Source organism: Danio aesculapii, chromosome 3 (assembly GCF_903798145.1).
Source record: "Danio aesculapii chromosome 3, fDanAes4.1, whole genome shotgun sequence".
NCBI lineage: Eukaryota > Metazoa > Chordata > Actinopteri > Cypriniformes > Danionidae > Danio > Danio aesculapii.
This window is the reverse complement of record NC_079437.1, coordinates 43,439,981-43,467,697: the sequence shown is the minus strand read 5'-3', so window position 1 is coordinate 43,467,697 and position 27,717 is coordinate 43,439,981. Positions and strand designations below refer to the sequence as shown.

The 27,717-nt window shown below is 37.3% G+C and overlaps 1 protein-coding gene across 1 annotated transcript; it reads right to left on the bottom strand.

The window, feature by feature from the left end:
- Window positions 1-237: 237 nt before the first annotated feature.
- On the bottom strand, window positions 238-27,717 carry LOC130221518 (KN motif and ankyrin repeat domain-containing protein 2). The gene is made up of 11 exons (XM_056454049.1): window positions 27,655-27,717; window positions 26,146-27,519; window positions 25,276-25,488; window positions 25,079-25,184; window positions 23,098-23,802; window positions 22,913-23,000; window positions 17,007-17,226; window positions 14,736-14,878; window positions 11,848-12,048; window positions 8,034-8,132; window positions 238-7,941 (listed from the first exon to the last, which is right to left on the bottom strand). The coding sequence occupies exons 1-11, from the start codon at window positions 27,698-27,700 to the stop codon at window positions 7,885-7,887; spliced, it is 3,252 nt and encodes a 1,083-aa protein (XP_056310024.1). The 5' UTR covers window positions 27,701-27,717; the 3' UTR covers window positions 238-7,884.

The following is a 27,717-nucleotide window of genomic DNA, read 5'->3' as shown; positions in this document are numbered from 1 at the left end:
CTGTAAGCCTAAACTGTTTGACTCTTTTTTGTTGTTTTACTGAACTCTTTTAAAGGCACGAAAAAATTGAATGAATGCACATGTTTGAGCTGCTCATCTCCTGAAGAACAGCAGCCACTTCTCCTTTCTTGTGTTATTGCGCCCTCTGCCGTACAAAACGGAGAAAGTCTCAGCTTCATTGTCCTGCAGGAACACAATGCTCATCTCACACATAAAAGTCCACGCCAAGCCAAACAATTCATACTATCTAATTTTATTTTCCAAAAAAAAAAAAACAACAAAAAAAAAAGAAACGAGGCAAACAAACAAACCAATTTAAATGTGAGTACTTTACATAAAGGTACATGGCTGGAAAAAGGTGCCAAAAGATATACATAGCTGTGAACAGATCTTACAAATTTAAAGATATATTCAAAGTGTTAAATAAAACAAATACAAAAGAGTATAAAAGTAATCAGGCACTAAACTAGTTATAAGAAAGCATGTGTACAAAGTGGGTAAACGAAACAAAAATTCAATCCATGTCTCAAATTAAACAAAGCTCCTCATTTAAAAGGTTAAAATCCAACGACTTGTGTGGTTACAAAAAAGCTAAAAACAAAACAATTTTATAGTCTTCTTTGCTCTAAAACTTTGGAGATTATGTATATATATTATTTTAATTTGTTCGGAAAACATCTTACATTCGTCACAGACAAAACCAACATTTAGCCCACATTTAAACTATAAACCAAAAATACACCAGATCATTGTTCAATCTGTGCTCAACCAACTTGTTCCAGTACCATTATGTGCATTTATCACTCAGAAACATCAGGTCTCATCCATCGAGAAAACCACGTACCTTCAGATTTCCTTCACTAGCTGTTAAACAATATGCAGGAGATTCAAAACAATCGGTGTATTAGCTCTCATTATTTCACCTGTAATGTCTTTGGAGAGCCCTTGTTTAATAAACCTACATAGGCTATTATTATTTGTTTATTTTTTTGGTATCACTTTACAATAACAGAACATGAATAATGATGTATTAATTTGTAAACTAAACATTACTTTATTATGAATAAACGATGAGTTAAGGCGTGTGCTAATCATGAACTAACTTTAACTAGTACATGAGTCACAAGAGTTCATGTGTGTATAATGGCTGCCTTAATTACTTGTTAGTACAAACCCGATTGCAAAAAAGTTGGGACACTGAACAAATTGTGAATAAAACGCAACAGTTAAATGCAATTGGGAATGCAACAGTTTACAAATCTCATAAATGTATATTTTATTTACAATAGAAGATAACATATCAAATGCTGAAAGCTAAATATTGGCTCATTTTGAATTTCAAGACAGCTACACATTTGAAAAAAGTTGGGACAGGTAGCAATAACAGGCTAGAAAAGTCAAATGTACATATTAGGAACTGCTGGAGGACCAATTTTCAACTTATTAGGTCAATTGGCAACATGATTGGGTATAAAAAGAGCCTCTCAGAGTGGCAGTGTCTTTTAGAGGTCAAGATGGGCAGTGGATCACCAATTTCCCCAATGCTGCGCAAAAAAAATTGTGGGTATAAAGTTGGTATAAAATTGGGGAAAATTGGGTAAAAAGTTGGGACAGGTAGCAATAACAGGCTAGAAAAGTCAAATGTACATATTAGGAACAGCCGGAGGACCATTTTTTCCCACTTATTAGGTCAATTGGCAACATGATTTGGTATACAAAGAGCCTCTCAGAGTTGCAGTGTCTCTTAGAGGTCAAGATGGGCAGTGGATCACCAATTTCCCCAATGCTGCGCCAAAAAATAGTGGAGCAATATCAGAAAGGAGTTTATCATCTACATTGCATAATATCATCCAAAGATTCATCAAAGATCTCTGTGCGCAAGGGTCAAGGTTGGAAAACATACTGGATGCCCATGACCTTCAGGCCCTTAGACGGCACTGCATTACAAACAGGAATGCTACTATAATGGAAATCACAATATGGGCTCAGGACTACTTCCATAAAACATTGTCGGTGAACACAATCAACCGTGCCATTTGTTGTTGTCGACTAAAAGTTCATTCATTTTCTCTCCCCAGACACTTCCTCTAGCTCCTCCGGGGGGATCCCGAGGTGTTCCCAGGCCAGCCAAGAAACATAGTCCCTCCAGTGTGTCCTAGGTCTTCCTGGAGGTCTCCTCCCTGTGAGACATGCCTGGAACCCCTCCCTAGGTAGGCATCCAGGAGGCATCCGAAAAAGATGCCCGAGCCACCTCAGCTGACTTCTCTCGATGTGGAGGCGCAGAGGTTCTACTCCGAGCTCCTCCCGGGTGACAAAGCTCCTCATCATATCTATAAGGGTGCGCCCTTCCACTCTGCAAGTTAAACTCATTTCAGCCACTTGTATCCAAGATCTTGTCCTTTTGGTCATGACCCAAAGCTCATGGCCATAGGTGAGAATAGGAACATAGATTGATCGGTAAATAGAGAGCTTTGCCTTCCGGCTCAGCTCATTCTTTACCGCAATAGACCGGTACATCCACCGCATTACTGCTGCCACTCCACCAATACGCCTGTCAATCTCATGTTCCATCCTTCCCTCATTCGTGAACAAAACCCTAAGAAACTCTACTCCACCTGGGGTTAGGACTCGAGGAGGACTTTCCTCCAACCTGGAGATGGCAAACCACCTTTTTTTCCAGTGGAGTACCATGGCCTCAGACTTGTGTCAAAAAATAAGCCATTTTTAAACAATACAGAGGTGCAGGCGTTTCGTCTGGGCCAAGGATCATTTAAAATGGACAGTGGCAAAGTGGAAAACTGTTCTGTGGCCAGACGAATCAAAACTTGAAGTTCTTTTTGGAAAACTGGGATGCAATTTCATCCAGACTGAAGAGAACAGGGACAACCCAAGCTGTTATCAGAGCTCTGTTCAGAAGTCTACATCTCTGATGGTATGGGGTTGCATGAGTGCTTGTGGCATGGGCAGCTTACACATCTATAAAGGCACCATCAATGCTGAAAGGTATGTTCAAGTTCTAGAACAACATAAGCTCCCATCCAGATGTCATCTTTCATGGAAGACCTTGCATTTTCCAACATGACAATGCCAGACCACATACTTCATCAATTACAACATCATGGATGCGTAGAAGAAGGATCTATATACTGTAATGGCCAGCCTGCAGCCCAGATCTTTCACCCATAGAAAATATTTGGCGCATCATAAAGAGGAAGATACGACAAAGAAGATCTAAGACAGTCGAGCACCTAGAAGCCTGTATTAGACAAGAATGGGGGAACATTCCTATTCCTAAACTTGAGCAACTTGTCTCCTCAGTCCCTAGACGTTTGCAAACTGTTGTAAAAAGAAGAGGGGATGCCTCACAGTGGTAAACATGGTCTTGTCCCAACTTTTTTGAAACGTCTTGATGTCATGAAAAAAATCTACTTTTTTTTCATTTTCGCAGTTTAAACATTTGACATGTCATCTGTGTTCGATACTGAATAAAATATTGAAATTTGGAACTTCCACATAATTGCATTCAGATTTTATTTAAAATTTGTACAGTGTCCCCTTTTGGAATCGGGTTTATACCTGTCGTTAGTTAATGTATTAATTAACATTTAAGTTTAAGCTAAATGTAATCAACATGAACTCATAGGCTGTTAATGTATAATTAAGCCACGACTTTACTTGCAGGGGCACATCATAACTACTCCTGAACTCCTGTGTTTAAACTGTTCATGTTGATGTTGACTGAACACTTTTCTATCTTTATTTAGTGTAAACGTGCTAGACAGACGTGTATAAGATGTTCATGAGTAGTTTAAAATGGGTTAATGATGTGCCCCTCCAAGTAAAGTCATGATATAATTTCATACATTAACGTTCTGAGTTCATAATGGTTAAATTAAGCATAAACTAATGTGGTAATTAATACATTATTTAACAAACAAGCATGTACTAACAAGTAATTAAGTTGGCTGTTATTCACACATGAACTCTTGTGACTCATTTTGTAAAGTTAGTTTATGATTAGTGAACACATTAACTCATCATTAGTCCATAATAATGTTTAGTTTACATATTAATACCTCATTATTCAAGTACTGTTATTGTAAAGGGTTCCCATTTTTTAACTAAATGACAAAATCATGCAGTCCTTCATGAATCAGAGTAAACAGAGTAGGCTACAATCTGAAGAGAGCATAATACTGCACCGGCCAGATGATTCAAACACTGAATATAAACATGAATCTGAACAGGTGTGATCAGTTCATTCAGTAAAAAGATACAATGTAACCTGTAAAAGATGGCTTTACAAATCTCCTAGGGCAGAAACTAGATCGGGTTTGACAAATATAGTCTATTATTGAAAATCACAGTCTATCAAAAGTTAATCTAAAAAACCGCTGGTGTGGAAACTCAGAATGTGTTTGTCTTGCTTTACTGAAGATAGTAAAAACCGTGAAAGGACACTTGATCAAGACACACTTACATTAGTTGTTCTTAAAAATGTTAATCATGTGTGGCATGGGTGTGACTGCATGATTTGTAAATATTGCTGATAGTTAAAAGTAAATACACACGTATAAATTTAACATAGTATGGAAGCCTGTTTCTGTCCAGGGCTAAAAAAATATAGTGACTTTTATGATCTCATAATTCTGATTTTTTATCTCAATACACTCATCATTGCAAGATGTAAATGCAATGTTCTGTGGAAAAAGTTGGAATTGTGAGATATAAACTAAGAATTCTATCATTTTTTGTATCTCACAAGATTTTATTTGTTTTTTATCTCAAAGATTAAATCTTGTAGCCGATTCTAACTTGAAATTGTGAGATAAAAGCATTAATTTAATTAATTAATTGAAATTCTAATTATTAATAAACATCTCACAATCCTGAGTGAACTGTAAAAAATTGCCCTAAAAGTGGCAAGATGATTTTACTTACAAAATTTTAAATATTTCTGTTGCAACTTAGAACTAACTTGACTTAATTTTTATAATTATGCACACAGTTTGTTTACACTGTAAAAAGTGTTTAGTTACTTAAAGCGAGTAAACCAATTGCCTTAAAAGCAGCAGGTTGACTTTACAAAAATAATGTAAGTAAACCCATTGTAACTTGGAACTGTTAAGCTGACATAATTTTTATTATTATGCTTATTGTACTCACTTTTTTAAAGTCAACTAATCCTTTTTTATAGTGTTAGACTATTTTAGCACGTCTGTTTTCAAATAATTACTGCAATTATTACAATATTACATATTTGGTGCTTCATCATGTCTATAATATCTACAATTGTAGCCTGTATTGAATTTAGAAGACACGCTGGACTCTGGATTTTCTGCTAGATATGGAAAAGCTGAAAAAAAAATTATAATAAACGTGTACTGGACAAAGTGATTAGCTCTTATTTTTTTAAAAAGTAAATACAATTTGCATAATAATACAAATTAAGTCAGTTTAACAGTTCCAAGTTACAATGGGTTTACTTACATTATTTTTGTAAAGTCAACCTGTTGCTTTTAGGGCAATTGGTTTACTCGCTTTAAGTAACTATCACTTTTTACAGTGCATTTAACCATTTACTTACTCATTTTTTTAAAGTCAAATATCGCTTTTTGCAGTGTGACTTGCACATCTGAAATGAACTATTTGAAACTGAAAGATAGAAACCATTCAAAACTGAGAAAAATATAGAGAAATTGAGAACTGATTTGATATATAAACTAATTTATTAGATATAAACAAAACTCTAAGAGTAAACTCAGAAATGCGAGATATAAATGTAAAATTACAGTAATTTATTAGATGTTTTAAGAAAAGTGGTTGTAAACCAATCCAATATTTGCACAACATCTGTAGTGTTCTGGTCGGCGTTACTGTTTCTTGTCTTGTCTTGTCTTGTCTGTCCTGTCTTATTTGCACAAACTGTTGCACAAACCACACTTTGGACTCTTATTCTTATTTTTATTTTAGTTTGTCTTATTTTATTTCATTCTGTGTTACGTTGTCAAGTTATGTTGTTTGATGTAGCACCTTGGTCCTGAGGAAACACTGTTTCGTTTCACTGTGTACTGCACTGTATATATCGTTGAAATGACAATAAAAGCCAACTTGACTTGACTTGATATCACTTATATGGGCTGAATTTAAACAAACAAATTCATTCATTCATTTTTCTTCTGCTTGGTCCCTTTATTCATCAGGGGTTCACCACAGTGGAATGAACCTTAAATTTATCCAGCATATGCTTTACACGGCAGATGCCATTCCACCTGCAACCCAGTACTGGGAAACACCCATACACTCCCACATTCCCCCCTATAGTGCATGTCTTTGGACTGGGGGAAACCGGAGCACACGGAGGAAACTCACGCCAACATGGGGAGAACATGCAAACTCCCACAGAAATGCCAACTGACCCAGCCGAGACTCGAATCAGTGACCTTCTTGCTGAGGTGACAATGCTAACCACTGAGCCACTGCGTCGCCTATTAAACAAACAAATTAAATTTAGTAATGTAAATTTTGTAATTTTGCTTGTTTAAATTAAGCCCATATAAAATGTTTGCAACCACTTACCTTAAAAAAATCTAGTAAATTCAATGAATCATTTTGTTTAGTGTAGGACTTTATCATAATTCGATTTTTAAATCATAATTCTAAGTTTACATCCCATAATTATTACTTTTTTTCAGGGATGTACGTTTACACATAAATGTTTAGAGGTTTATAACTCAAAATAGGTTCATAGTAATATGAATTTCTGAGAAATAAAGGAAGAATTGTGAGATGTGGGCTTAAACATGTGGACAATTCCTGTTTCTGTTTTCATTCTTTGCTGAAAACAGGCTTCCTTAGTATATTAGATAACACTCATGTCAGCAAGTAGAGCACTAGATGAATTATATTGCTGTTACACGCTCATTGTTATTTATAATCAAATCTCAAACCTGTGTTTGGTGCTATAATGGAAAAAAGCTACAAAAGGAACAGAAAAACCAACCCAGACTCATTCTGAAAGCGTACCCCTATATACATTTCTGGAGAGAGCACCAAATGTGTTCCAGGAGCTACGTTTTTTTTGCAGTCTTTGTTTTCGCCTGATTTTTACCATGTTTTTCAGATTTGACCACCTTCTCTTTCTGTTATTTATTTGTTTATTTTATTTTTTGGCTTCTGTTTTATTCTTACCCGCTTTCTAGAACCGTTATTCGCCAGACTCAAATCTCGTCGCCGCGGTCAGCTTCGATCTGCGTCTCAAATCATGCAATGTACATGTGGAGCTACTGGACAAACTGGTAACAGCGGGAAAGCCGTCCACATGAAAGAACGTGGTTAGCTGGTAAGCGCGAAAAGGAACAGCATCATACTGCCCCGTAGTGTTTGTTTTAAAGACAAAATGCAGCCATACGTACCTCTGGCTACATAATTCGCGATCTCCAGAAATGTATATACGGCTACGTTTTCAGAATGAGCCTATGTTGAGAAAATGTTGTCCAATGGTGTCAAGTGCTAAAGACTTTTAAAAGAGTGCACAATTTTTATACCTCTAAAAGTTGTACATGATAAACTGTGTATACACACACACACACACACACAAACACACACACACACACTCTCTCTCTCTCACTTGTTCCTATATCGCGATGGGTACTATCAATGGGGACTAAAACAATCTGCTTTTTTTTTTTACATTTTCAAAATACTTCATTCTGTATGATTTATAAGCACGTTTACCAGTAAGGACTTTGATTTAGTCAACACAAGTGCCCAACATGTTATAAAAACAAGTGCACACACACATGTACACACACACACATAGACAGTGGAATGGACAAGGAAGGTTTGCTGGAAGAAAAGACAGCTCAGATTTATGACTTCTGTTTACTTCAGTTCAGAGGACGGAGGAGAAGAGCCCAGAATTGGAGACTTTGGTGACACCTGTTGAGGAAGAAAACAATTGGGGCAGATCATGTTATTTTGTCATTTGTAACTTTAGATATTGGGTGAAAATATCAGGCGAAAACACTTACAGGAGAAGGCGGCTTGGCGAAATTGAGGTGTGCATACAGAAGCACAGCAATGTCATTCTGACTGGCCTCCAGCGCGATAGAGAGAGCAGTGCTGCCATCCTGCAACACAAAAACACACACACGGTCACATACTTAAACATACCGCCAAGTATAAACAAAGGAGTATAAACATCAGTATGTGTGCATGGACGATAATATTTTAATATTAACATGATTAAGATAGGGCGCAGTGGGTATCACTTGTCGCCTCATAGCAGAAAGGTCTCTGGTTCAAGTCTTGGCTTGGTCAGTATGCATTTCTGTGCGAAGCTTGCATGTTCTGCCCGTATTCACGTAGTTTTCCTCCAGGTGCTTTGGTTTCCCCAACAAGTCCAAAGACATGCGCTATCGGTGAATTGGGTAGGCTAAATTGTCCACAGTGTATGCATGTGTGTGAATGTGAAGGGACTAAGCCGAAAAGAAAATGAATGAATGAATGAATGAATGAATGAATGAATGAATGATTAAGATAATACTATGATTAAGAATCTGCCATGTAAACATAGATTTTTTTGATCACTTCAATATAGATAAAGACATACCTAAAGTAAACACAATTTGATTTAAGATGTGGAGTTTTCCTATTTATGACCCTGTACCACAAACTAGTCGGTAACACTTTAGTTTAGGTCACAATTCACGGTATTAACAAACCATTAACTTACTCTACATGCTTAATAAACCACTAATTTGCTGTTTATTAATTGTTAATAAGGTAGAAGTTCACTGAAAACAATTGATTTAAAGATGATTCCTTGGATTTACAAGTTTTTTTTTTTAAGTTAAGTGGTTGTAAACAAATTATTTGGGCTGAATTGTCATGATTACCATCGATCCAGTTCTGGCAGATCACTGGTAAACTACATTTGTTACCTTAATGAACTACAAATCCCATCATGTCGTTTCACACACCAGTCTGTGATCACCACTGAAGACACACGCATCTGAAAATTGTGTTCGCTGATCATTTGGACTATTTATACACACTAGGGCGTTGCTGAGTCTTTGTTTGTTGTAGCTTCTTCTAGCACTTTGTTTTGACCTTAGCCTTGTTTATCGTTATATGCTGTATTGCCAGCTATTTTGACCTCATGCCTGTTGAATGACTACGATTTGTATTGTCCATATGTACCAGCAACTCCTTTATTGACCATTGCCTGCTTGAACGACTATTCTTATTAAACCTGCACTTGGGTCCTACATTGGTTGTCCCTCGACACGCTCACACACGTGACATGAATTTAAACAAACAAACTAAGTTGAACATTACTAAATTTATTCTGTTTGTTTAAATTCAACACATATAAATTGTTTGCAACAATTTTACAGATATAATTTTTTTCAGTGTTGGGTTTAGGTTTTGGGTAGGATTAGGGATGCAGAATAAGATCATACTTTATATTAAGATTATATTTATGTCACAATCACCAGCAATCTAATGCTTCTAGATCGCTGGTAAACATGCAGATCGCCATAGAACTACAAATCCGCCATTACATGGACTATAGATCCAGTCATGCATTGCTCCTTTACACCCGTTCCAGTTTTCCTGTTGATTGATAACACACACGGTTGAAGCTGATCTGAACTGATTACATGGACTTTAAAAGCAACACAGACACACACACACTAGTTGCTGAGTCTTGTAGTACAGTTTGGGAACATCTAGACGCGTTTGCCTTGCCGTGTTAGATTCCTGCTTTGTTGTATTGTTTATTCCTGGCTGCTGCCTGCCTTTTGACCATCCTCCTGTTTATGACCATGACTCTGGATTTGCCTGCATGTATCTGTTTGACGCTGTTGGCCATTGCTTGCCTGACCATTCTCATAATAAATCCTGCATTTGGGTCCGCACCTCTGTTGTCAGCATCCCATCACATTACAATTTATTAGATCATACTTTTTTTAATAACTACTAACAAATATTTAATATCTTAATAACAGGCAGGTAATAAGCCAGTACGCTTTAAAAAATGATATGATCAATTAGTCCTAACATATGTTTTTAGTTCACTGTAACTTAACTTAAACTAAGTTCATCATGTTCTAACTTCATTTTATAAGTAGCTGTTTTAAATCAGTTTAACATAATATAAGTTCAATGGACTCATAAGGTTAATTTGATTTAGCTCTAAAATTTAAGGCAACCAGGATTTCTTTACAGTGTGGTTAATAGCATGAATTTTGATCTAAAATAGAGTGTTGCCAACTAAAGTGTTACCAACCAGTCTTGGGTATATCTTTAAATTCTTGCCAATATAATATAATAGCCAAATAGTCAAAAATACATTGTATTGGTCAATGTGACACAATTTTTCATTTATGCCAAAAATCATCAAGCAGAGATCCTATTTCATGAAGACATTTTGTAAATTTCCCTCAGCAGATATATAAAAACTCAATTTTTTATAAGTAATATGCATTGCTAAGACTTAATTTAGACAACTTTAAAGGTTTGCACACTGAAGTCTGAAATTTTCGTATGTGTTTTTTCGTATTCATATACAAACATATGAACAAACCTTGCACACTGAATCCAATGCGTATTAATTAATACAAAAAAAACACAAAACATTTTGGAGTCAATTTAAGCAGTGATACTTTCTTCTCTCTCTTTTCCAAAGTAGAAAAAAAGAGGAATAAACTGAATATTGAATTCATTTAATACTAGCCTACATAGAGAGGAAGGAGAGTTCAGCTCATTATTAAAGCGCTGCGCTGGATTATCCCCAAATACAAAGTTTATTTCAGGAAAAAAGTGGAATTTTGATAGATTGCTTGTGATCCTTCACACATTTACGTACGTAAACAAAGCCTGAATAGAGACTGGCAGTACCTATAGACATTGTAATAGATGGTGGCCACTTTGATGTGTCAAAGCAATAAGCCGAAAGCAGACCAAGGTTTCTATTATAATGTCTGGGCAGTATGTTAAATTTATGGAAACACACGCACACACACACCCACACACACACACACACACACACACACACACACACACACACACACACACGCACGCACGCACACACACACACACACACACACAAAGTTATCTGTAGCTTAAATTGTATCTGTAGCTCATTTATACTGGCAAAAATACAGTGCTCAGCACAAATGCGTTTAATTCATATTTTTAATAGGAAGCTATACAATATTATATTTGTGCATATACATTAAATAAGTCAGTACTGAAGCCAAATCTGGAGCTTATCTAACAAAATAACTTACAATAATGGTCCAAAAACTAGTACACCCAAATGTATGTATTATAGAAAAATATTAAATACAAATTTAAAAAAGGGGAAAAATCAAGAGAAGCAAAAAAAAAAAAAAAAAGTAAAAATTTACTTGAAATTTTGTAAGTTGTAATTTTTTTTTTCAATATTTTGGCTGAATTTAATCATATAATCTTTAAATTTCTAAATATGTTTGGTGACTAAAATATAATTTTATTAAATACATCTGTTTGATAAATCTGTTTTGTTTAAACGCACCAAAATACATGGCCTATATTCACTGAGAAATGGATACAAATATTCATTTTCAAAATGGGGTGTACTCAATTATGCTGATGCAATTATGTATATGTTTCTGAATGTTGTTGATTTGGCAGACAAAAGCTTTCAAATGTTGTTGATAGTTTACCAAAACTGCTTTATTGTTTGCTTTATTGTAATCATCAATTGTATACCACACTGAAGATGCAAAGATAAGAAAAAAAAGTGTAGCCAATATAAGAGTGAAAGGTAAATAATAAAACTGTGTTGATACTGACGTTATCAGTGAGCGTGGCGTCGCAGCCGGGCACAGACAGCAGCTGGCGCACAATGTCCACATGTCCATGTTCACAGGCACACATAAGCGCCGTGGAGCCGTCATCGTCCCGCAGATTCACCTGAGCTCCACACGCCAGCAGAGCCTTCACCATGTCCCCTCGGCCATGACTGACTGCTAGCATCAGTGCCGTCTGCCCTGCCTGAACAAACACACACATTGAGTTCCATGTTTTCATTGATGGGGCATAATGATTTTTATACTGTAAAGACAGTATATTTTGTCCTCTTACTCCAACCATACCAACCATCACAGAAAACATTCTGTCATTTATTTTTTTAAATATTTAATTCTGATGAGGAGTTATGAGCTGTTGTTCTTTCAAGGTCAATAATTAGGTCTTTCTGCATTTAATAAATTTTCAAACGACTTTGCTTTCTTTCTATTGATATCAGATTTTAAAATGAGGATGTCACCAAAGGTAGGCTTTTAGAGATTTTGTCAAATTGTGCTTACATTTGGGTACAAATTTGTCACCAAAATATATATACAGTTGAAGTCAGAATTATAAGCCCCTTCTCCCCCCATGTTTAACAGAGAAAAAAAAATTCACAGTATGTCTGATAATATTTTTTCTTCTAGTGAAAGTCTTATTTTTTTATTTTGGCTAGAATAGTTTTTACAATTTTTTAAAAGCCATTTTAAGGTCAAAATTATTAGCCCCTTAAAGCTAATTTTTTTTTCGATAGTCTACAGAACAAACCATCATTATACAATAACTTGCCTAATTACCCTAACCTGCCTAGTTAACCTAATTAACTTAGTTAAGACTTTAAATGTCACTTTAAGGTGTAAAGAAGAAAAGAAATCTTCTCTCCATTAAACAGAAATTGGGGAAAAAATAAACAGGGGGGCTAATGATTAAGGGGGGCTAATAATTCTGACTTAAATTGCATATATATTTTAATGGTTATGCATGAACACACAAACGCAAGCAGACTCATACTGCATCCCAATTCACATACTTATACTGTGCCCTATGCTGTCAAACTTAAGTATGAAGTCTTTTTTAATTGTGTGTAATAGATTAAAAGACAATAGTCTGAGGATAAAGAGAAGACTCTTGATTACTTTTTTTTTTACATCTAATTAAATGATGCTATTGATTATTATATGTTATATAATATGTAGTATTTTACATTTACCTGAGAAATTATAAAGTCATTGATGTGTTAAATATGATAATCAAGTAAACATTTACAAAAAAGTAGCTTTAGAATATTTTTTTCATGGACCTTTAGGTTACAATATAATTTTCTCACTCAGAACTTACATCTGACTGATATTTGATATATTTTCAGAGCATTTACTGGAGTTCTAAAACATTTTTTATGTTCTGCAAAACAAACCTTTGAAATCGCACGAAAGTTAGTAAATGAGGACAAAATTAAATTTTTTTCAGGCAGAAAATGACATTTGCTTTTTTGTTCAAGCTACTTATTTAAATTGAGCTGAAACAACACGATTCTTAAGTGTTTTTGTGAGGACAACATCATTATTTTATGCTCAATCCACTTAAATTGTAAAAAAACGAATAAGTTAACTTAATTCCTTCATGTTGTCCCAACACAAATCAATAGTGTGGAACCCAACATTTTTTAGAGTGCAGGCTGAATTATCTTCTTGTTCCCCTTTATTTTATCCACTTATTTGATTAATATGAAAATATAAAGTAGTTTTAATGAAACAATCGTCTTTATAATAAGCTGAAACTGCATCTACAGTGCTCAGCATAACTGAGTTCACCCCATTTTGAAAATGAATCTTTGAATCCATTTCTTAGAGAATATTAACAATGTATTTTGGTGCAGATTTAATAAACAGATATATTTATTAAAATATTTTACTCCCTAAACATATTTAGAAATTGAAAGATAATACAAAAATTCAAGCAAAATATTGCAAAAAGAAATTACAGCGTACAAAATTTCAACTAAATTTCTCAATTTTTTTGCTTCTCTTGATTTTTCCTCTTTTTTACATTTGTATTTAATATTTTTTATAACATAAATTTGGGTGTACTAGTTTTTGGACCGTTATCAGAAGTTATTTTGTTAGATAAGCTCCAGATTTGGCTTCAGTACTAATCTAATGTATATGCACAAATATAATATAGTAGAGCTTCCTATTAAAATATGAATTTAAAAGATAGATTTGTGAGGGGTGTACACATATATGCTGAGCACTGTAGGTAGCGATAAATGTCTAAAGAGTCAGGCGTTCATTCAGAAGGGAGTCATGCTGTATTTATGTTTATCAGATATTAATAATAAATTCTGTTGAGGCTTAAATTAAATGTGTTCTTTAATAAATCTATGCAAAAATATGAAATTATGAAATATAAAATCTACAAAAATATTTATTATTGTGTCTAAAATGCCCAAGGAATCAGGATATCAGTTTATTGTTTAACCGGAAATAGTTGAAGATACTGGTAACTTCAGGTTATAACTTCAGTAGGTTTCACCAAACTAAATTTAAGACTTTTTCAGACCAAGTTGGAAAAGATTTTCACTTGTCCTATGATGAAAATTGAATACATTTAATAATACAATAATAATTTAATAATATTAAATATAGGTCAGGTCGGTATCCTCAACAGTAAATAAATGGAGAACTTCTAAACAATTGTTACTGTAAGGAAAGTAATTAAAACATAAACAGAGTTAAAATGCTAATTTTAAATAAAATGTTTATTGAGATTGGGATTGTTGGTGAATGTTTGGGCAAACATTGTTGTATGATTGTATGTTAATGGCCAGATTGGGTAGCTATACTAAAACAGTATGTGGATTGACATTCTTTGTTTAGGGCCAGAAGGGGACGCACCTGGCTGGCTTTGGCATTGACGTCGCCGGTGCGGAGCAGCTGTAGGACGGTCTGAAGGTCACTGTCCGAGCTGAAGGCAGCCAGAGCTGTCAACATGATGGCTGTGTAACCAGCCTTGTTCTGCTTGTCAGCATTACAGAGACCTGCAAAACAAGGACAGCTGATAAATGCGAGCTGCAGAAAGAGGTCTGTCACAGGCTAAAAATACAGCTGGCCACAAGTACAGTACAGTACAGTTCAAAAACAGAGGGTCGGTTTTCTGTCTGACTTTTCTTCAGAAAGTATGCATTAAAGTGACCAAAAATTACATAGATATAAAATGTATTTTAAAAATATATTTGAGAACTCGTGTTTCATATTTCCCTTTTCCATTTGTTATTCATTCATTTTCTTTTTGGCTTAGTCCCTTTATTAATCTAGGGTCACCATATATATATGTGTGTGTGTGTGTGTGTGTGTGTATATACAGCTGAAGTCAGAATTATTAGCCCCCCTTTTATATATATATATATATATTGATACGTATATATTACTGTTTAATATACATTTCTGTGTGTTAAAGTATGAAAAAAGTTTGCTTATTTATTTATTTTTTTTTCTGATCCTTTTGTGCACTTGTGACATTTGATATTAATCTTTAGTTAATAAATTCTATGTCAACAGATGTTTCGAACTTCACAGGTACACACGGGTCCATCAATAGCATAAATAATTCAGTTAAATTTTTTTAAAGTATGAATTATTTCCTTCACAAGTGAGGAAAAATGTAAAACAAATATGGTAACTTCTAAATAAATAAGCTTTAAACAAAGAACAGACTACATATAATTTATTCTTATTTCTTTTTTACATTTTATTCAGCATAGATGCATTAAATTTACAGAAATTGTGGTTAAAGTAGTGGTAAAAAAAATGTTACAAATAAATAAACTTTGAACATTAAACTTTCTTTTAAAAAACACATTGTGGTTTCAGAAATAGCTTTTAATACTGATACAAATTATGAAGTACTAATTAATAAAAAAATATTATTAAATATAGCTGCAAGCAGCCATTAAGGGGCCAAGCAGTGCTGATCCAGAATGAGCAAAGCAGTCCAGAGGCCAAAAGCAACAAGGTTAATAAGGAGCATCAGACCAAATGAAACAAAGAGATGTTCAATTCATTTGAAGTATGTTTCACTTAAATTATCAGAAAATCATGAAAACAATTAATGTATAAATGATTTATTGGGGCGTCACGGTGGTGCAGTGGATAGCATGAACGCTGCACAGCAAGAAGGTCACTGGTTCGAACCCTGGCTGGGTCAGTTGGCATTTCTGTTTGGAGTTTGCATGTTCTCCCCGTGTTGGCGTGGGTTTCCCCCACAGTCCAAAGACATGAGTTATAGGTGAATTGGGTAAGCTAAATTGGCTGTAATATATGAGTGTGTGTGTGTAAATATGAGAGTGTGTGGCTGTTTCCCAGTACTGGGTTGCGGCTGGAAGGGCATCGGCTGTGTAAAACATATGCTAGATAAGTTGGTGGTTCATTCTGCTGTGGCGACCCCTGATTAATAAAGGGACTAAGCCAAAAAGAAAATGAATGAATGAATGATTTATTGGTTTATAACTTTTGACCAATAGGTGGCAGAGTTACAAATTTGATGTATTGTGGTCAGTGTTGGGTGACAATGAAGAACCTAATGGTTGGTGTCAGTATATATAAGCATTGTGAAGAGACAGCCTCAGATGCAGTTTGACTTTACACCAGCACATCTGTCGGTGCCGTAAACAAAAATCGTTTTACCTATTGACACGAATTTAAACACTTGGTCATCATGGTCTGACGATGATCTGAGTAAAATTTGGTGATATTTTGACAAATGGTCTAGGAGTTTGCAAAAGAAGCAATTTTTTTAATATTTCAGATTTTAATCTCAATTTTTTTTGGTCTGTCTAAACAAAAAATGCAGTCTTAGTGAGCATAAGACACTTTAAATTAAAATAACTATTACAAAAATCTTACAAACCCTAAACTTTTGGCCAACAATATAAACACACATACTTTAAAAGGAAAATCATTAAAAGTCATTGCCACGATCAATACACATGAAAGTGATCAGTGATAAAATATATTATTGTCACTTTTAACATACCAATTCATAATATACCAATCCTTTTTCTGTCATTTCTGCAACAGGAACAGGCAGAAAATTGTGTATTGTGTCAGAAAATGTGCTCTGGATATGCGGCTGGTTTGATATGAGCAGTGCGGTGAACAGTCTCTCACCGGTATCCAGCAGCAGCTTCACTACGGGGAAGTTGGAGTGAGAGACGGTGTAGTGAAGAGCCGTGTTTCCATTGCCGTCAGCCATGTTGATGACGAACTCCAGGAGCTGTGGGGAAATGGAGGCGAAAGCGTCCATGTAGGCCTTCACCACTGCGGTGTCAGCAGCTTTATGACAGGAGACCCGGAGCCACTCCTGCAGGACGCTGGTGTACGCCGTCCTCTGAAAACACACAAGGCACAAACAGCCCTTTAAAACAGACATTGTAAAAGGTCACACTTTATTTTGATGGTCCGTTTGTTGAATTTAAGTTACATTGCATCTACATGTAAGTAGAATGTTAAGTTGGGGTTAACGTTGTGGCTAGGGTTAGGGTTAGTGTAAGTCGATATGTACTTTCAAAGATTTTTATAGTCAGTTAAATGTCTGTTGAAAGAGCAGTATCAACAGATATTAAGCAGACAGTCTACTAATACTCAAATGGACCATCAAAATAAAGTGTAACCATATTAAAAACCAGCTTACAAATTGTTAACTCAGTTTAAAATTGTAAGTAAGAAGGACATATTTGACCTCAGGGTTGAGATTTCTCATAAAAACCTATTTAACTGCATGTTTACAACAGTTTGTTCAATGAAAGTAAAGAATTCAGTTTAGCAGACTTTACATTTTGATTTCTTCATTTGAGTGTTTACTTCAATTTAAGAAACTCTGGGTATCAAGACTTGTATGGGCTAATATAACACAATACTGAAACATATAGTAGAAAGCCCATGAAAGATTTACGTTATTTAAAAAAGGATACCCAGCAAACAGTTTTGTGTTTAATAGACGTCTAATAGACATCTAAACGTAGACAGCTTGACTAAAACAAGACTAAACTTGGAGTGAAAATCTAATAGATGAAATAGATGGTCTACGAATATCCTAAAACTAGACTAGTTGTCAAATAGACACATTAGATAGACTTTATGTGTAGTCATTCATTTCTCTTTATCTGATGACTAGTCTAGTTTTGGCCTATTCTTAGACATCTATTAGATTTTCACTGACAGCTGAAATTTAGCCTTGTTTTGGCCAAGATGACAATGTTTAGATGTCTATTAGACATCTATTAGGCATCTTCAAAAACAAAAAATGCTTGCTGAGTACAATCCTCGTTTATTTTGGACTGTGAGGCTGTTATCGTTTTAGGCCTGCAGTGCATGAAGTCAGACGGTTGAACTCTGTGAGTTACTGGCGCTGCTAGTTGCTATTTTTACCACAATGCAACTCTGAAAAAAAAACCCTGACACGATTCCACATTGTGTGGCTCTTGGTTGTAATTTTCAGTTGAAGGGCAGCAAGAGAAGTAAAGTAAGTCTTCACTACCATCGGTTTTTCGTTAGTGATTGACATACTTTATAATTTCAGCTCACACATTGCAAAGATATCATTATGATGTCATAGTAGACAATAAATAATGCACACCACTGACCCATGCACATTTTGCTACCACAGTGTTGCAGCTGGAATAGTCTAAAGTACTGTTGATCTTATTCTGCAATGAAGATGCACGCTCTTTTCTTTTTTTGTATTAACTCTCTGCATATTAGGTTATAAGCATGCTTTCACAATGAATTATTGGTTTTGTGTAAAATATCAGATGTGCTTAATGCGTATAGACAAACTGATTGAAATGATAGAAAGCAATATTCAGAGCAGCAACTTGCGACTTCTTACTCTGCCATCTTTCCGGAAGCTTTTAAGTCAAGCTCTTTTCTGAGATTGTTTTAGGACTTCAGACTCATTTCTCTATGGGGAAGTGACCAGATGTAACAGAGGGCAGGTTGGTGTTGTTACTGGTTGCAGGTGTTTATTGAGGTTAAAACATTATCCCTCATTTTACAGGTTTAAGTGAGGTGTACATGTTTGTTTTGTTTGAAGATGGACAACAGTGGTGTTTTTTTTTCAAAGGCACAATTATAGAAATGACTCAGATGTCCTACTTGAACTATGGCCTTATCCCAGCTATGCGAAACCTGGCCTTCATTTGCAAAGTGGCTAACCTCAAATCTTTAAGATCTTCTATACTAATATGTATATGATTACATATTGTAACTGCCTGCTACATTAAGCTCCCAATATACTTCAAACTAAATCAAAGAACAAGCTGAAATTATGTCATTTGAACGAAATCCTATTTCGATTTTCGAAATTCATTCATTCATTGTCCTTCGGCTTAGTCTCTATTTCAGAGGTCGCCACAGCGGAAATGAACCATCAACTATTTCAGCATATGTTTTATGCAGCGAATGCCCTTCTAGCTGCAACTCAGTACTGGGAAACACCCATACACTCTCACATTTACACACACACACACACGCACGCACACACACACACACACACACACACACGCGCGCACACATATATTTAGTTTATTCAATTCACCCCGCATGTCTTTGAACTGTGGGGGAAACTGAGCACCCGAAGGAAAACCAGGCCAACACAGGGAGAACATGCAAACTTCTCACAGAAATGCCAAGTGGCTCAGCTGGGAGTCAAACCAGTGACCTTCTTGCTCTGCTGTGACAGTGCTAACCACTGAGCTGCCAGATTTTCGAAATTCTTTGTTGATTTCGTTTCTACATTTCCAGACAAGAAGCACCACAATGTCACAACACATCTTTACACATGGTTTTCTATGTATGTGCGCATCAACAAGCTGAAAAAGGCTGGTTGCCAGATGTTTACAAAATGATTCTTCTCTCACTGCCATTATCATTGTTGTGTTTAGGGGTGCACATGAGTAGCATGGCACATTTACAACCCCACCTACTGCACCATGGGGTGTTCAAAACACTATACAGTCAGTCAGCATTTTCAATGTACTTTTTGCTCTCAAATGAGGAACAATAATAACCTTGAAGTATACAGAGGTCTTAAATGGGAGTGTTTCAAACATGGCAAAGATTTGAGCAGGAATTATATTCAAATGAGTGTAATAACAGTGAGGCTTAACATTTTTCCTAAGCCTACTGTATCGTATTTCTATGTAAATGTTTAAGACTAAAAAGTAAAGGTTATGGGTGTAATGATTTATCTTGGTACGATTTATTGTGATGCAAAAATGTCACAATATGCATCATGGCGTTATGATGATTTTTTTACAATATGACGTCCGTTTTCTCTTATTGGCTGAGCTGTTTGCACGTGAGCTGCGTTCCACCTGCTGTTGTGTGTGAGTTCAGATTGCTTGTACTAACAGCAGTCACGTTAGCAGGCCAAGATGAGTGGAGTTGAATTAGAGGATGCCCCATCCTCTTATAAGTCGGACGTCTGGCAACATTTTGGTTTTACAGTCATTGCTTAAGATTCGTCTGCTTTTTGACATGCATACTGGGTCATACATAGCCGAAGTTTTAAAAGCAACTATTTATGAGTTGGGACTTGAAAGGGTAGCAAGAGAAACCGGATTGACGCCTCACATTAAGTGTTTTGCCCATACACTTAATCTCGCATCACAAGCAGGTTTCAATGTTCCCCGTGTTAGTCGATTGTTTGGTCGAGTGAGAAAAAACGTGGCTTTTTTCATCGCAGTGCCAGTGCAACAGCTGTGCTCACGACAAAGCAAAAGATGCTTGAGATTGCATCACACAAGCTTATCATGGATGTTACTACACAATGAAACAGCTCAATGGATATGCTGGAGCTCCACCTCGAGCAACAAGCTGCAATAACGGCAACTTTTTTGTGCACAGAGGTATGCAAAAATGCACGTCAACTTGATATCGCCAACATCACAGATGCCGAAGAAATAGTTAACTTGCTTAAACCACTGAAAAAGGCCACGACTGTCCTGTCTGATAAAAAGATGGCCACCGTCACTCATCGTGCCCTTAAAATCTATGATAGTACAGAGCATGACACACAAAGATTCCACATCTATAGCCAACACGAAGACACCCATCCATATAAACCTCTCAGACAGAAACACAGAGTTCAGGACTATCTTCTAGAAAGTACTGCTGACTATCTAAAAATGTAGATATTTTGATTTTTTTTTTTTGCAAATAAAACCCTGCAAGTGACCAAGCAAAGCCTTAAGCTCTTACTTTTTATCTTATTTTTATTAGAATATGCAAGTAGTACACAAAATGGGATCACATACAAAGAAAACAAAACAAAAACATGAAAACACAATGTGTGCGTGTGTGTGTGTGTGTGTGTGTGTGTGTGTGTGTGTGTGCGTGTGTGTGTGTGTGTGTGTGTGTGTGCGTGTGTGTGTGTGTGTGCGTGTGTGTGTGTGTGTGTGTGTGTGTGTGTGTGTGTGTGTGTGTGTGTGTGTGCATGTAACGGTAACATGTATAACAGTCATTAACTGAAACAAATAGCATAGATATAAATAAAATAGATAGAGAAAAAAAAATCAATCAGTGGTAAGGAGTGACAACAATGATAGTAATGTAAGGATAGTAGTAATGAAAAGAAAGAAAGGACAACAGTAACAACGACTGACAACAGCATAAACAACAACAACAATAATAATTACAAGTACTACACCAGGCATGACCAACCCTGTTCCTGGAGATCGACCTTACTGCAGATTTCAGTTGCAACCCATATCAAACACACCTGCCTGTAATTATCAAGTGCTGTTCAGGTCCTAATTAATTGGTTCAGGTGTGTTTGATCAGGGTTGGAGCTGAACTTTGCAGGAAGGGCGATCTCCAGGCACAGGGTCGAGCACCCCTGTACTACAACAACTACTACTACTACAGAAAATTACTAATGTGACAACTACTACTGCTGCTGCTACAACAGCCACAACGACGACTACTACTACTACTACTACTACTAATACTCCTACAACTTCTACTACAACTGATACTACTACAATGACTACTACTATTGATACTACTACAACATCTACTACTAGTGATACTACTACAACAATGACTGCTACTACAACATCTACATCTACAACATCTGCTAGTTCCGATACCACACCAACGACAACTACTGCTACTACATCATCTATTAATTCTGATACCACTACACCAATGACGTCTATTATTTCTGATACTACTACAACTATTACTTCAACAACCACAACTACTACTACAATCACTACTACTACTACTACTACAACAACGACAGCAACCTGAATAATGACAATGGTAGAAATACTTATAATAATGATAATGAGGAGATAACAGGAGGACAAGTCAGAACAGTAATACTAATAATGTTAACAAAAGTAGAAGTAATAATATTAATGATGATAGTGAGGAGGTGATCTTACTGTTAAGATCTTATTGTTAACTTCACTTAATAGAATGCTATATTTTATTTTTATTTTTGCACCTTTAGTTCTTTAAGTTGTCTCTTAATTTTGTCTCCGTCATTTCAATGATATAAAAAGTTTTAAAATTGTTTTATTTTCCAGAGACAGGCCCATTTAATTTATATTCTTAAAGAAGGTTCAGTTTAAATGAAAGAAGTTTAATCAAAAGAAATACATTGAAATTTGTTAAGTTGGTAATTTTTGAAATAAATCTTTTATTTAAATTTCAGTTTCATTTTCAGTTTTTTTTAATAATTAATTTTTCGGGGTTTTCACCTTTAATTGATAGGACAGTAGAGAGTATTGACAGAAAAGTGTGGGGAGCAGAGAGAGGGAAAGAATCAGCATAAGACCACGAGGCGGGAATCGAACTTGGGTCGCAGTGAGCATCAGAGTGCATGTGTCAACGCACTAAACACTACACCACTGGTGGCGACTCATTCTCAATTTGTATTCCAAATATCGTGATGCATATCAAATCGTGAACATTATATCGTGATACACATTGTATCGTGAACTGAGTGTATCATTACACCCCTAGTAATATTATAGAAATTGAGCATAAAAACATGATAAACATACCGCATCTTGATGGCTGAATGCATTTGGTTCGCTGAGTGCCTTCTGCAAGATGTGCAGAGCCGACATGAGACCAACACTCAATTCCAGGCTGGAAAGAGATTGAAAACACACTCAGCATTTGCGTCCACCTTACGTAACCAAACGATTCTCACAATAGCTTGTGTCATTTCTTTGAGTCAGCTCACCTGTCGTCTTGATTATCAGCAGGTGCTGCTGTATCTGCAGCTGGTTCAGTGGTGGAGGATATGGCTATGTCCTGTTTCGCTGAGCCATCAGTAGAGTGTGTTGCTCCTTTCTGGGGTGTGAGGTCAGCAGTTTTTGATTGGCTAGCATCTTGCTGAGGTTTGGCACTGGTGGATTGTGTTTGAGTGATCGATTGCTGAGCGGAGAAGTCCGACACGTCTGTTTGACCGTGATCTGTCTCAACGTTTGAATCAGTGGCTTTGGACTGCTGCGGCGCAGATGACAACTGGACAGAGTTTTGTTCAAGAGAAGTGGAAATGCTTTGAGAGTTACGCCCTTGGAAAACACATTGAACATCACCCTCTAGAGGAGCTGTGACAGTCACTGATGATTGGCTGACACAGTGCTGTACATCAGCCTCTGCTGGTGGTGATTGGGTGACCTGTTGCTGGGTAGTTGCATCTATGGCGTGTGATTGGCTGGTGGTCTGCAGTGCTGCAGTGTGATTGGCTGGTATCTGGGCAGTGCTGTGCTGAGGCGTTTGGGCAGCTGGTGTCTCAGAGATGGGCTGTGGGATGCAGGAGGCCACCTGAGACTGTGGTGTCGCTGATTCCGGTAGTTTCTCCGTAGCCTCGTGGTATTCGCTTGCATCGCTCTCATCTTCTGAACTTTCAGAGCTACTCTCTTCAGAGGATGTTGACTCGTACCTGAGGGCACATTACTGCTGTTATTTACCAGATTGTTGCTAAATATTCCCACAAAATATTCTGATCTTATTAAATGGTTCCCAAATGTATCGTCTAAACTACATGTGTAGTTCCTGAAGGAAACAAAAGTGCTGCGAAATAATAGGTGCTGCAAAATAATAGTTGCTGGTCTTGTGTAAATGGAGCTTATCATGCATTTTCTATTTAAGTTTAATTGGCAAATTTCTTAAAATGCATAGTAAAAAAGCACTAACCTACAAAGTAGGGGTGTGACGGATCACGCCTGATTCGTGATTCGTACGAATCACAACCCACGGTTCGGAACACACGTGCCCGGCGGATGAATACATTTTTTTTACTGGTAGATTAATCCTAAATTTGTAACGATTACAGAGAGATAGCCTCTCACATCATTCAAATCACATTTATGAAAGCATTTAGGCTGTAAAATATAATGATGACAGAAGAAGTTGTGGTGGGTTATTCAGGATGTGGTGGGCTTCATAGGTTATTAAAGGTGTTTTCTGTCACTATTTGTTTAGCCTGCATTAATGCATTCAGTGTAAAGCTGCATGATTAATCATTAAAAGATCAGGATCTCAACACCCACGCAACATAAATTGTAAATGATGGTGAGTTGCACTTCAAAAATGATCATCTAGCTATGAAACTTTATAAGTGAATAACTGAATCATTTATTAAAAAATGAGACTAAAAATTAAATATGAATTGTACAAATTATGATTAGAATTTTTTTACATGTAGCGTTATCAGCAACAGTGGTAGTAACAGTGAATTTTTCACAGTGCTGAATATTTACAATTTATTTTATTTCAGCTGATTATTTCTTAGTTCTACGTTCTGTTTGGTGAAACCAAAAGTGTTTTGCAGTTCTGTTTTTGTAATGAATGGAAAGCAAATTACATTTGTCTCCTCCCCTTTTTGGCTGATCCGAAAAATGGTCCGAATCACAATGCGATCCGAACCGTGAAATTTGTGACCTGTTACACCGCAACAAAAAAGTATAAACATTTACCAAAATGTTTAAGCAGTGGCAATCATTCTAAAAAAAAATTTTAATAAACTAAATTGGCTATGGTATGTGACTGTGGGAGTGTATGGGTGTTTCCCAGTCCTGGGTTTTGGCTGGAAGAGCATCCGCTGCAAAAAACATATGCTGGAATAGTTGGCAGTTCATTCCGCTGTGACGACATCTGATAAAGCAGAGACTAAGTAGAAGGAAATGAATGAATAAATGAATGAATTCTGCATTTACCCTCCATTGACTCCTATGAACTGCAGGTTCTTTTTGGTGTATGGAGAGCCAGGTTCCCCGTCAGCCTTCCTCTTCATGATTGACCTCAGGTTAGACTGAGGGGAGGCTTGACAAGACAAATACAGAAACACAGTGTGAGAATCACTAGCTGAAATATATAGATGTCTGATTCGTTGGTATCATCAGTCATATCACACCTGGGTTGGCTGGATCAATTTGGATGGCTTCTTCTGCTGGTTGCTGATTAATCTCTCCTTCTTTTAGCCGTTGGCAGACCACAGTCACTTGGTTGCACTTTGTTTCCATAGGAGTTGCCTGGTTGGTCACTGGCACTGATTTGGAGACCTCACTTCTCAAGACCTCACGCACCTGCTTAGAGCTTATTGCAATGGGAAACTCACGTGGCAATTCTGAGATCAAAACAAAAACGGTCTAAATTAGCACCATTTACAAAATAGTAAATTCTCTCATCCTCATGTTGGTATGACCTCTTTCTGTGATATAAAAAGGTACCAAAAAGCGGAATACCACTCTAAATAATGTGAAAATGGTCTCAACAAATGACCAAAAATAATAATAAAAGTAGTAAGGCCACACTTGATTTTGATCATGTAAACAGACACAGCAAAATTCAATGTATTATATAAATAGTCCTTCTTTGTCATTGTTTATTAGTATCTTTTTTCAGACACATAAGATTGACATCTACAGTTTCCAAAAAATAAGTTGGTAGATGTCTGAATAAAACAGCTGAGACCCGGGTAAGTGTATTGTGCATCGGGTTTCGAGCGGGCCGCCGTGATGGAATACTACTACACAAAAGTCGGCTACCCGGGGGTGCAACAGACTGTTCAAACTGTACCTAAGGTGGGGGTTGGGTGAAATTACAGGAGTTTTCTGGGAGAAATAATGGGAGGGTGGCGGGAGATGGGTCTGAAATATGGGAAACTCCAGAGAAAAACGGCAGTGTTAGCAGGTATGTTCATAGCTTAAAAAAACATACTGTAGATATGTCTACATACAGAAAACCACATAAAGATCTAGAGACTATGGCATTTCATACACACCCTCCGCTGCTGGGGACTCTCCATATCTTCTGTGAGACGCCTCCAGTTGAGCAGGATAAGTGCAGCCCTGGGCTCTTAGCAGTGTCCCCACACCCACCACTGTGGGCTGCTCCAGCGTGTAGACTTGGATGCCCACAGTCCTCTGCTGATGAGGCTGCTTAGTAAAACTGACAACAGTATGCAGGCCCGCTCCAGCCTGACCCTGCTGCTCCTGCCAGCCGAGACTGGTAGCTCTCACTGCGTGGTCTACCTGAGGGCAAACTGTCTGCCTCTCTTTCTGTGCTGCTTCCACTTGCTGCTGAGCGCTCTGTAGCTCCTGCATGGTTTTCCTCAGCTGAACTTCTAAAAGTCCCACTTTGGTTTTGAGGGCTTCGGCTTCAGGCAGCAGCCCCAAGTCTTCCTCTTGCACTCCTACCCCCACTTGACGATAACCCCTTTCTTCTGCTTCGGGCCCCACACCTACAGTTCGCACCTCCCGCTTTGCACCCGGACGAGCCCCTGCTACAATTACAGTCTCCTCTATTTCACATCCTGAGTCTTGGAGGGAGCCGGGAGTGGTGGGTGAAAGACTCCCTGTGGCTTTGTTTGCAGCTCCTGCCCCATTTCCTGCCTCCTCCTCGGGTATGTCAATGTAGAGTTCGCCTCTTGGACGGTTTCGATTAAACCCCAGCGTGTGTCCCAAGAACTTCTGGCTCTTGAGTTGCACACTGAGCTGCCTCTTCTCCTCTTGAAGTACAGAGATCTTGACTTGCAGCACAGGGATGGTTTTCACCTGTTCCTCCAGCTCCCGGATCTTCCGGAGGGCAACGGCCATCTGCTCCCGCACATGCTGCAGGTGAGCTGGTGTCGGGGAGACGGGTGTGGACAAGCCGGAGCTCATTGGTGTATAGGAGCCCCCTCCTTGGGCACGATTGAAGCTGTGTGCACTGGAAAGAGATGTATTGGAGCCGGCCATACTGCTGTGCATGCTGCCCAAATTTGAGAAACGGCGGCCATCTTTCTCTTCCTCTAGCTTCCGACGAGCATCCATTAGGGTTTTCTCTACACGTGCTGTACTGAAGTTGGGTCTCTGCGAGGTGTGGAAGCCTGGTGCGCAGTAGGAGTATGACGAGTGCCGGCTGTCCATGCTGGCATTGGAGCACAGGGACTCGGTGGAGGTCCACCAGGAGCCTGTGTAGCCATAGCCACGTGGAAGCGAGCCGTAACGTGGCCGGCGCTGCACTGGCACCTTCTTAATAGTGTTGCCTTTCTCAATATCATTGACATACTTAAGAAAGTCAAGGTCCAGACGGTATCCGTAAGGAGTTTCTACTGAATATGGAGCCTCTTGGTCCTTTGCATGCAAGGAGGGGGGCACTGGGGGGTTAATCTTCCCTAAGGACAGAGGAAACAACTTTAAACGGCAGGAAATCTCAGTCTAATCTTGGAATCAGACAAGAATAAACTTCAGGCTGTGACCAGATCAAGGCTTTACTTTTATAGCTTTTGTGGATAAACTCTGGATCTTACCAGGAAAACTGGAGTCCATATGAAGCACCTGAGCCATGATTGTCATTCACCAGCCAGTCTCTC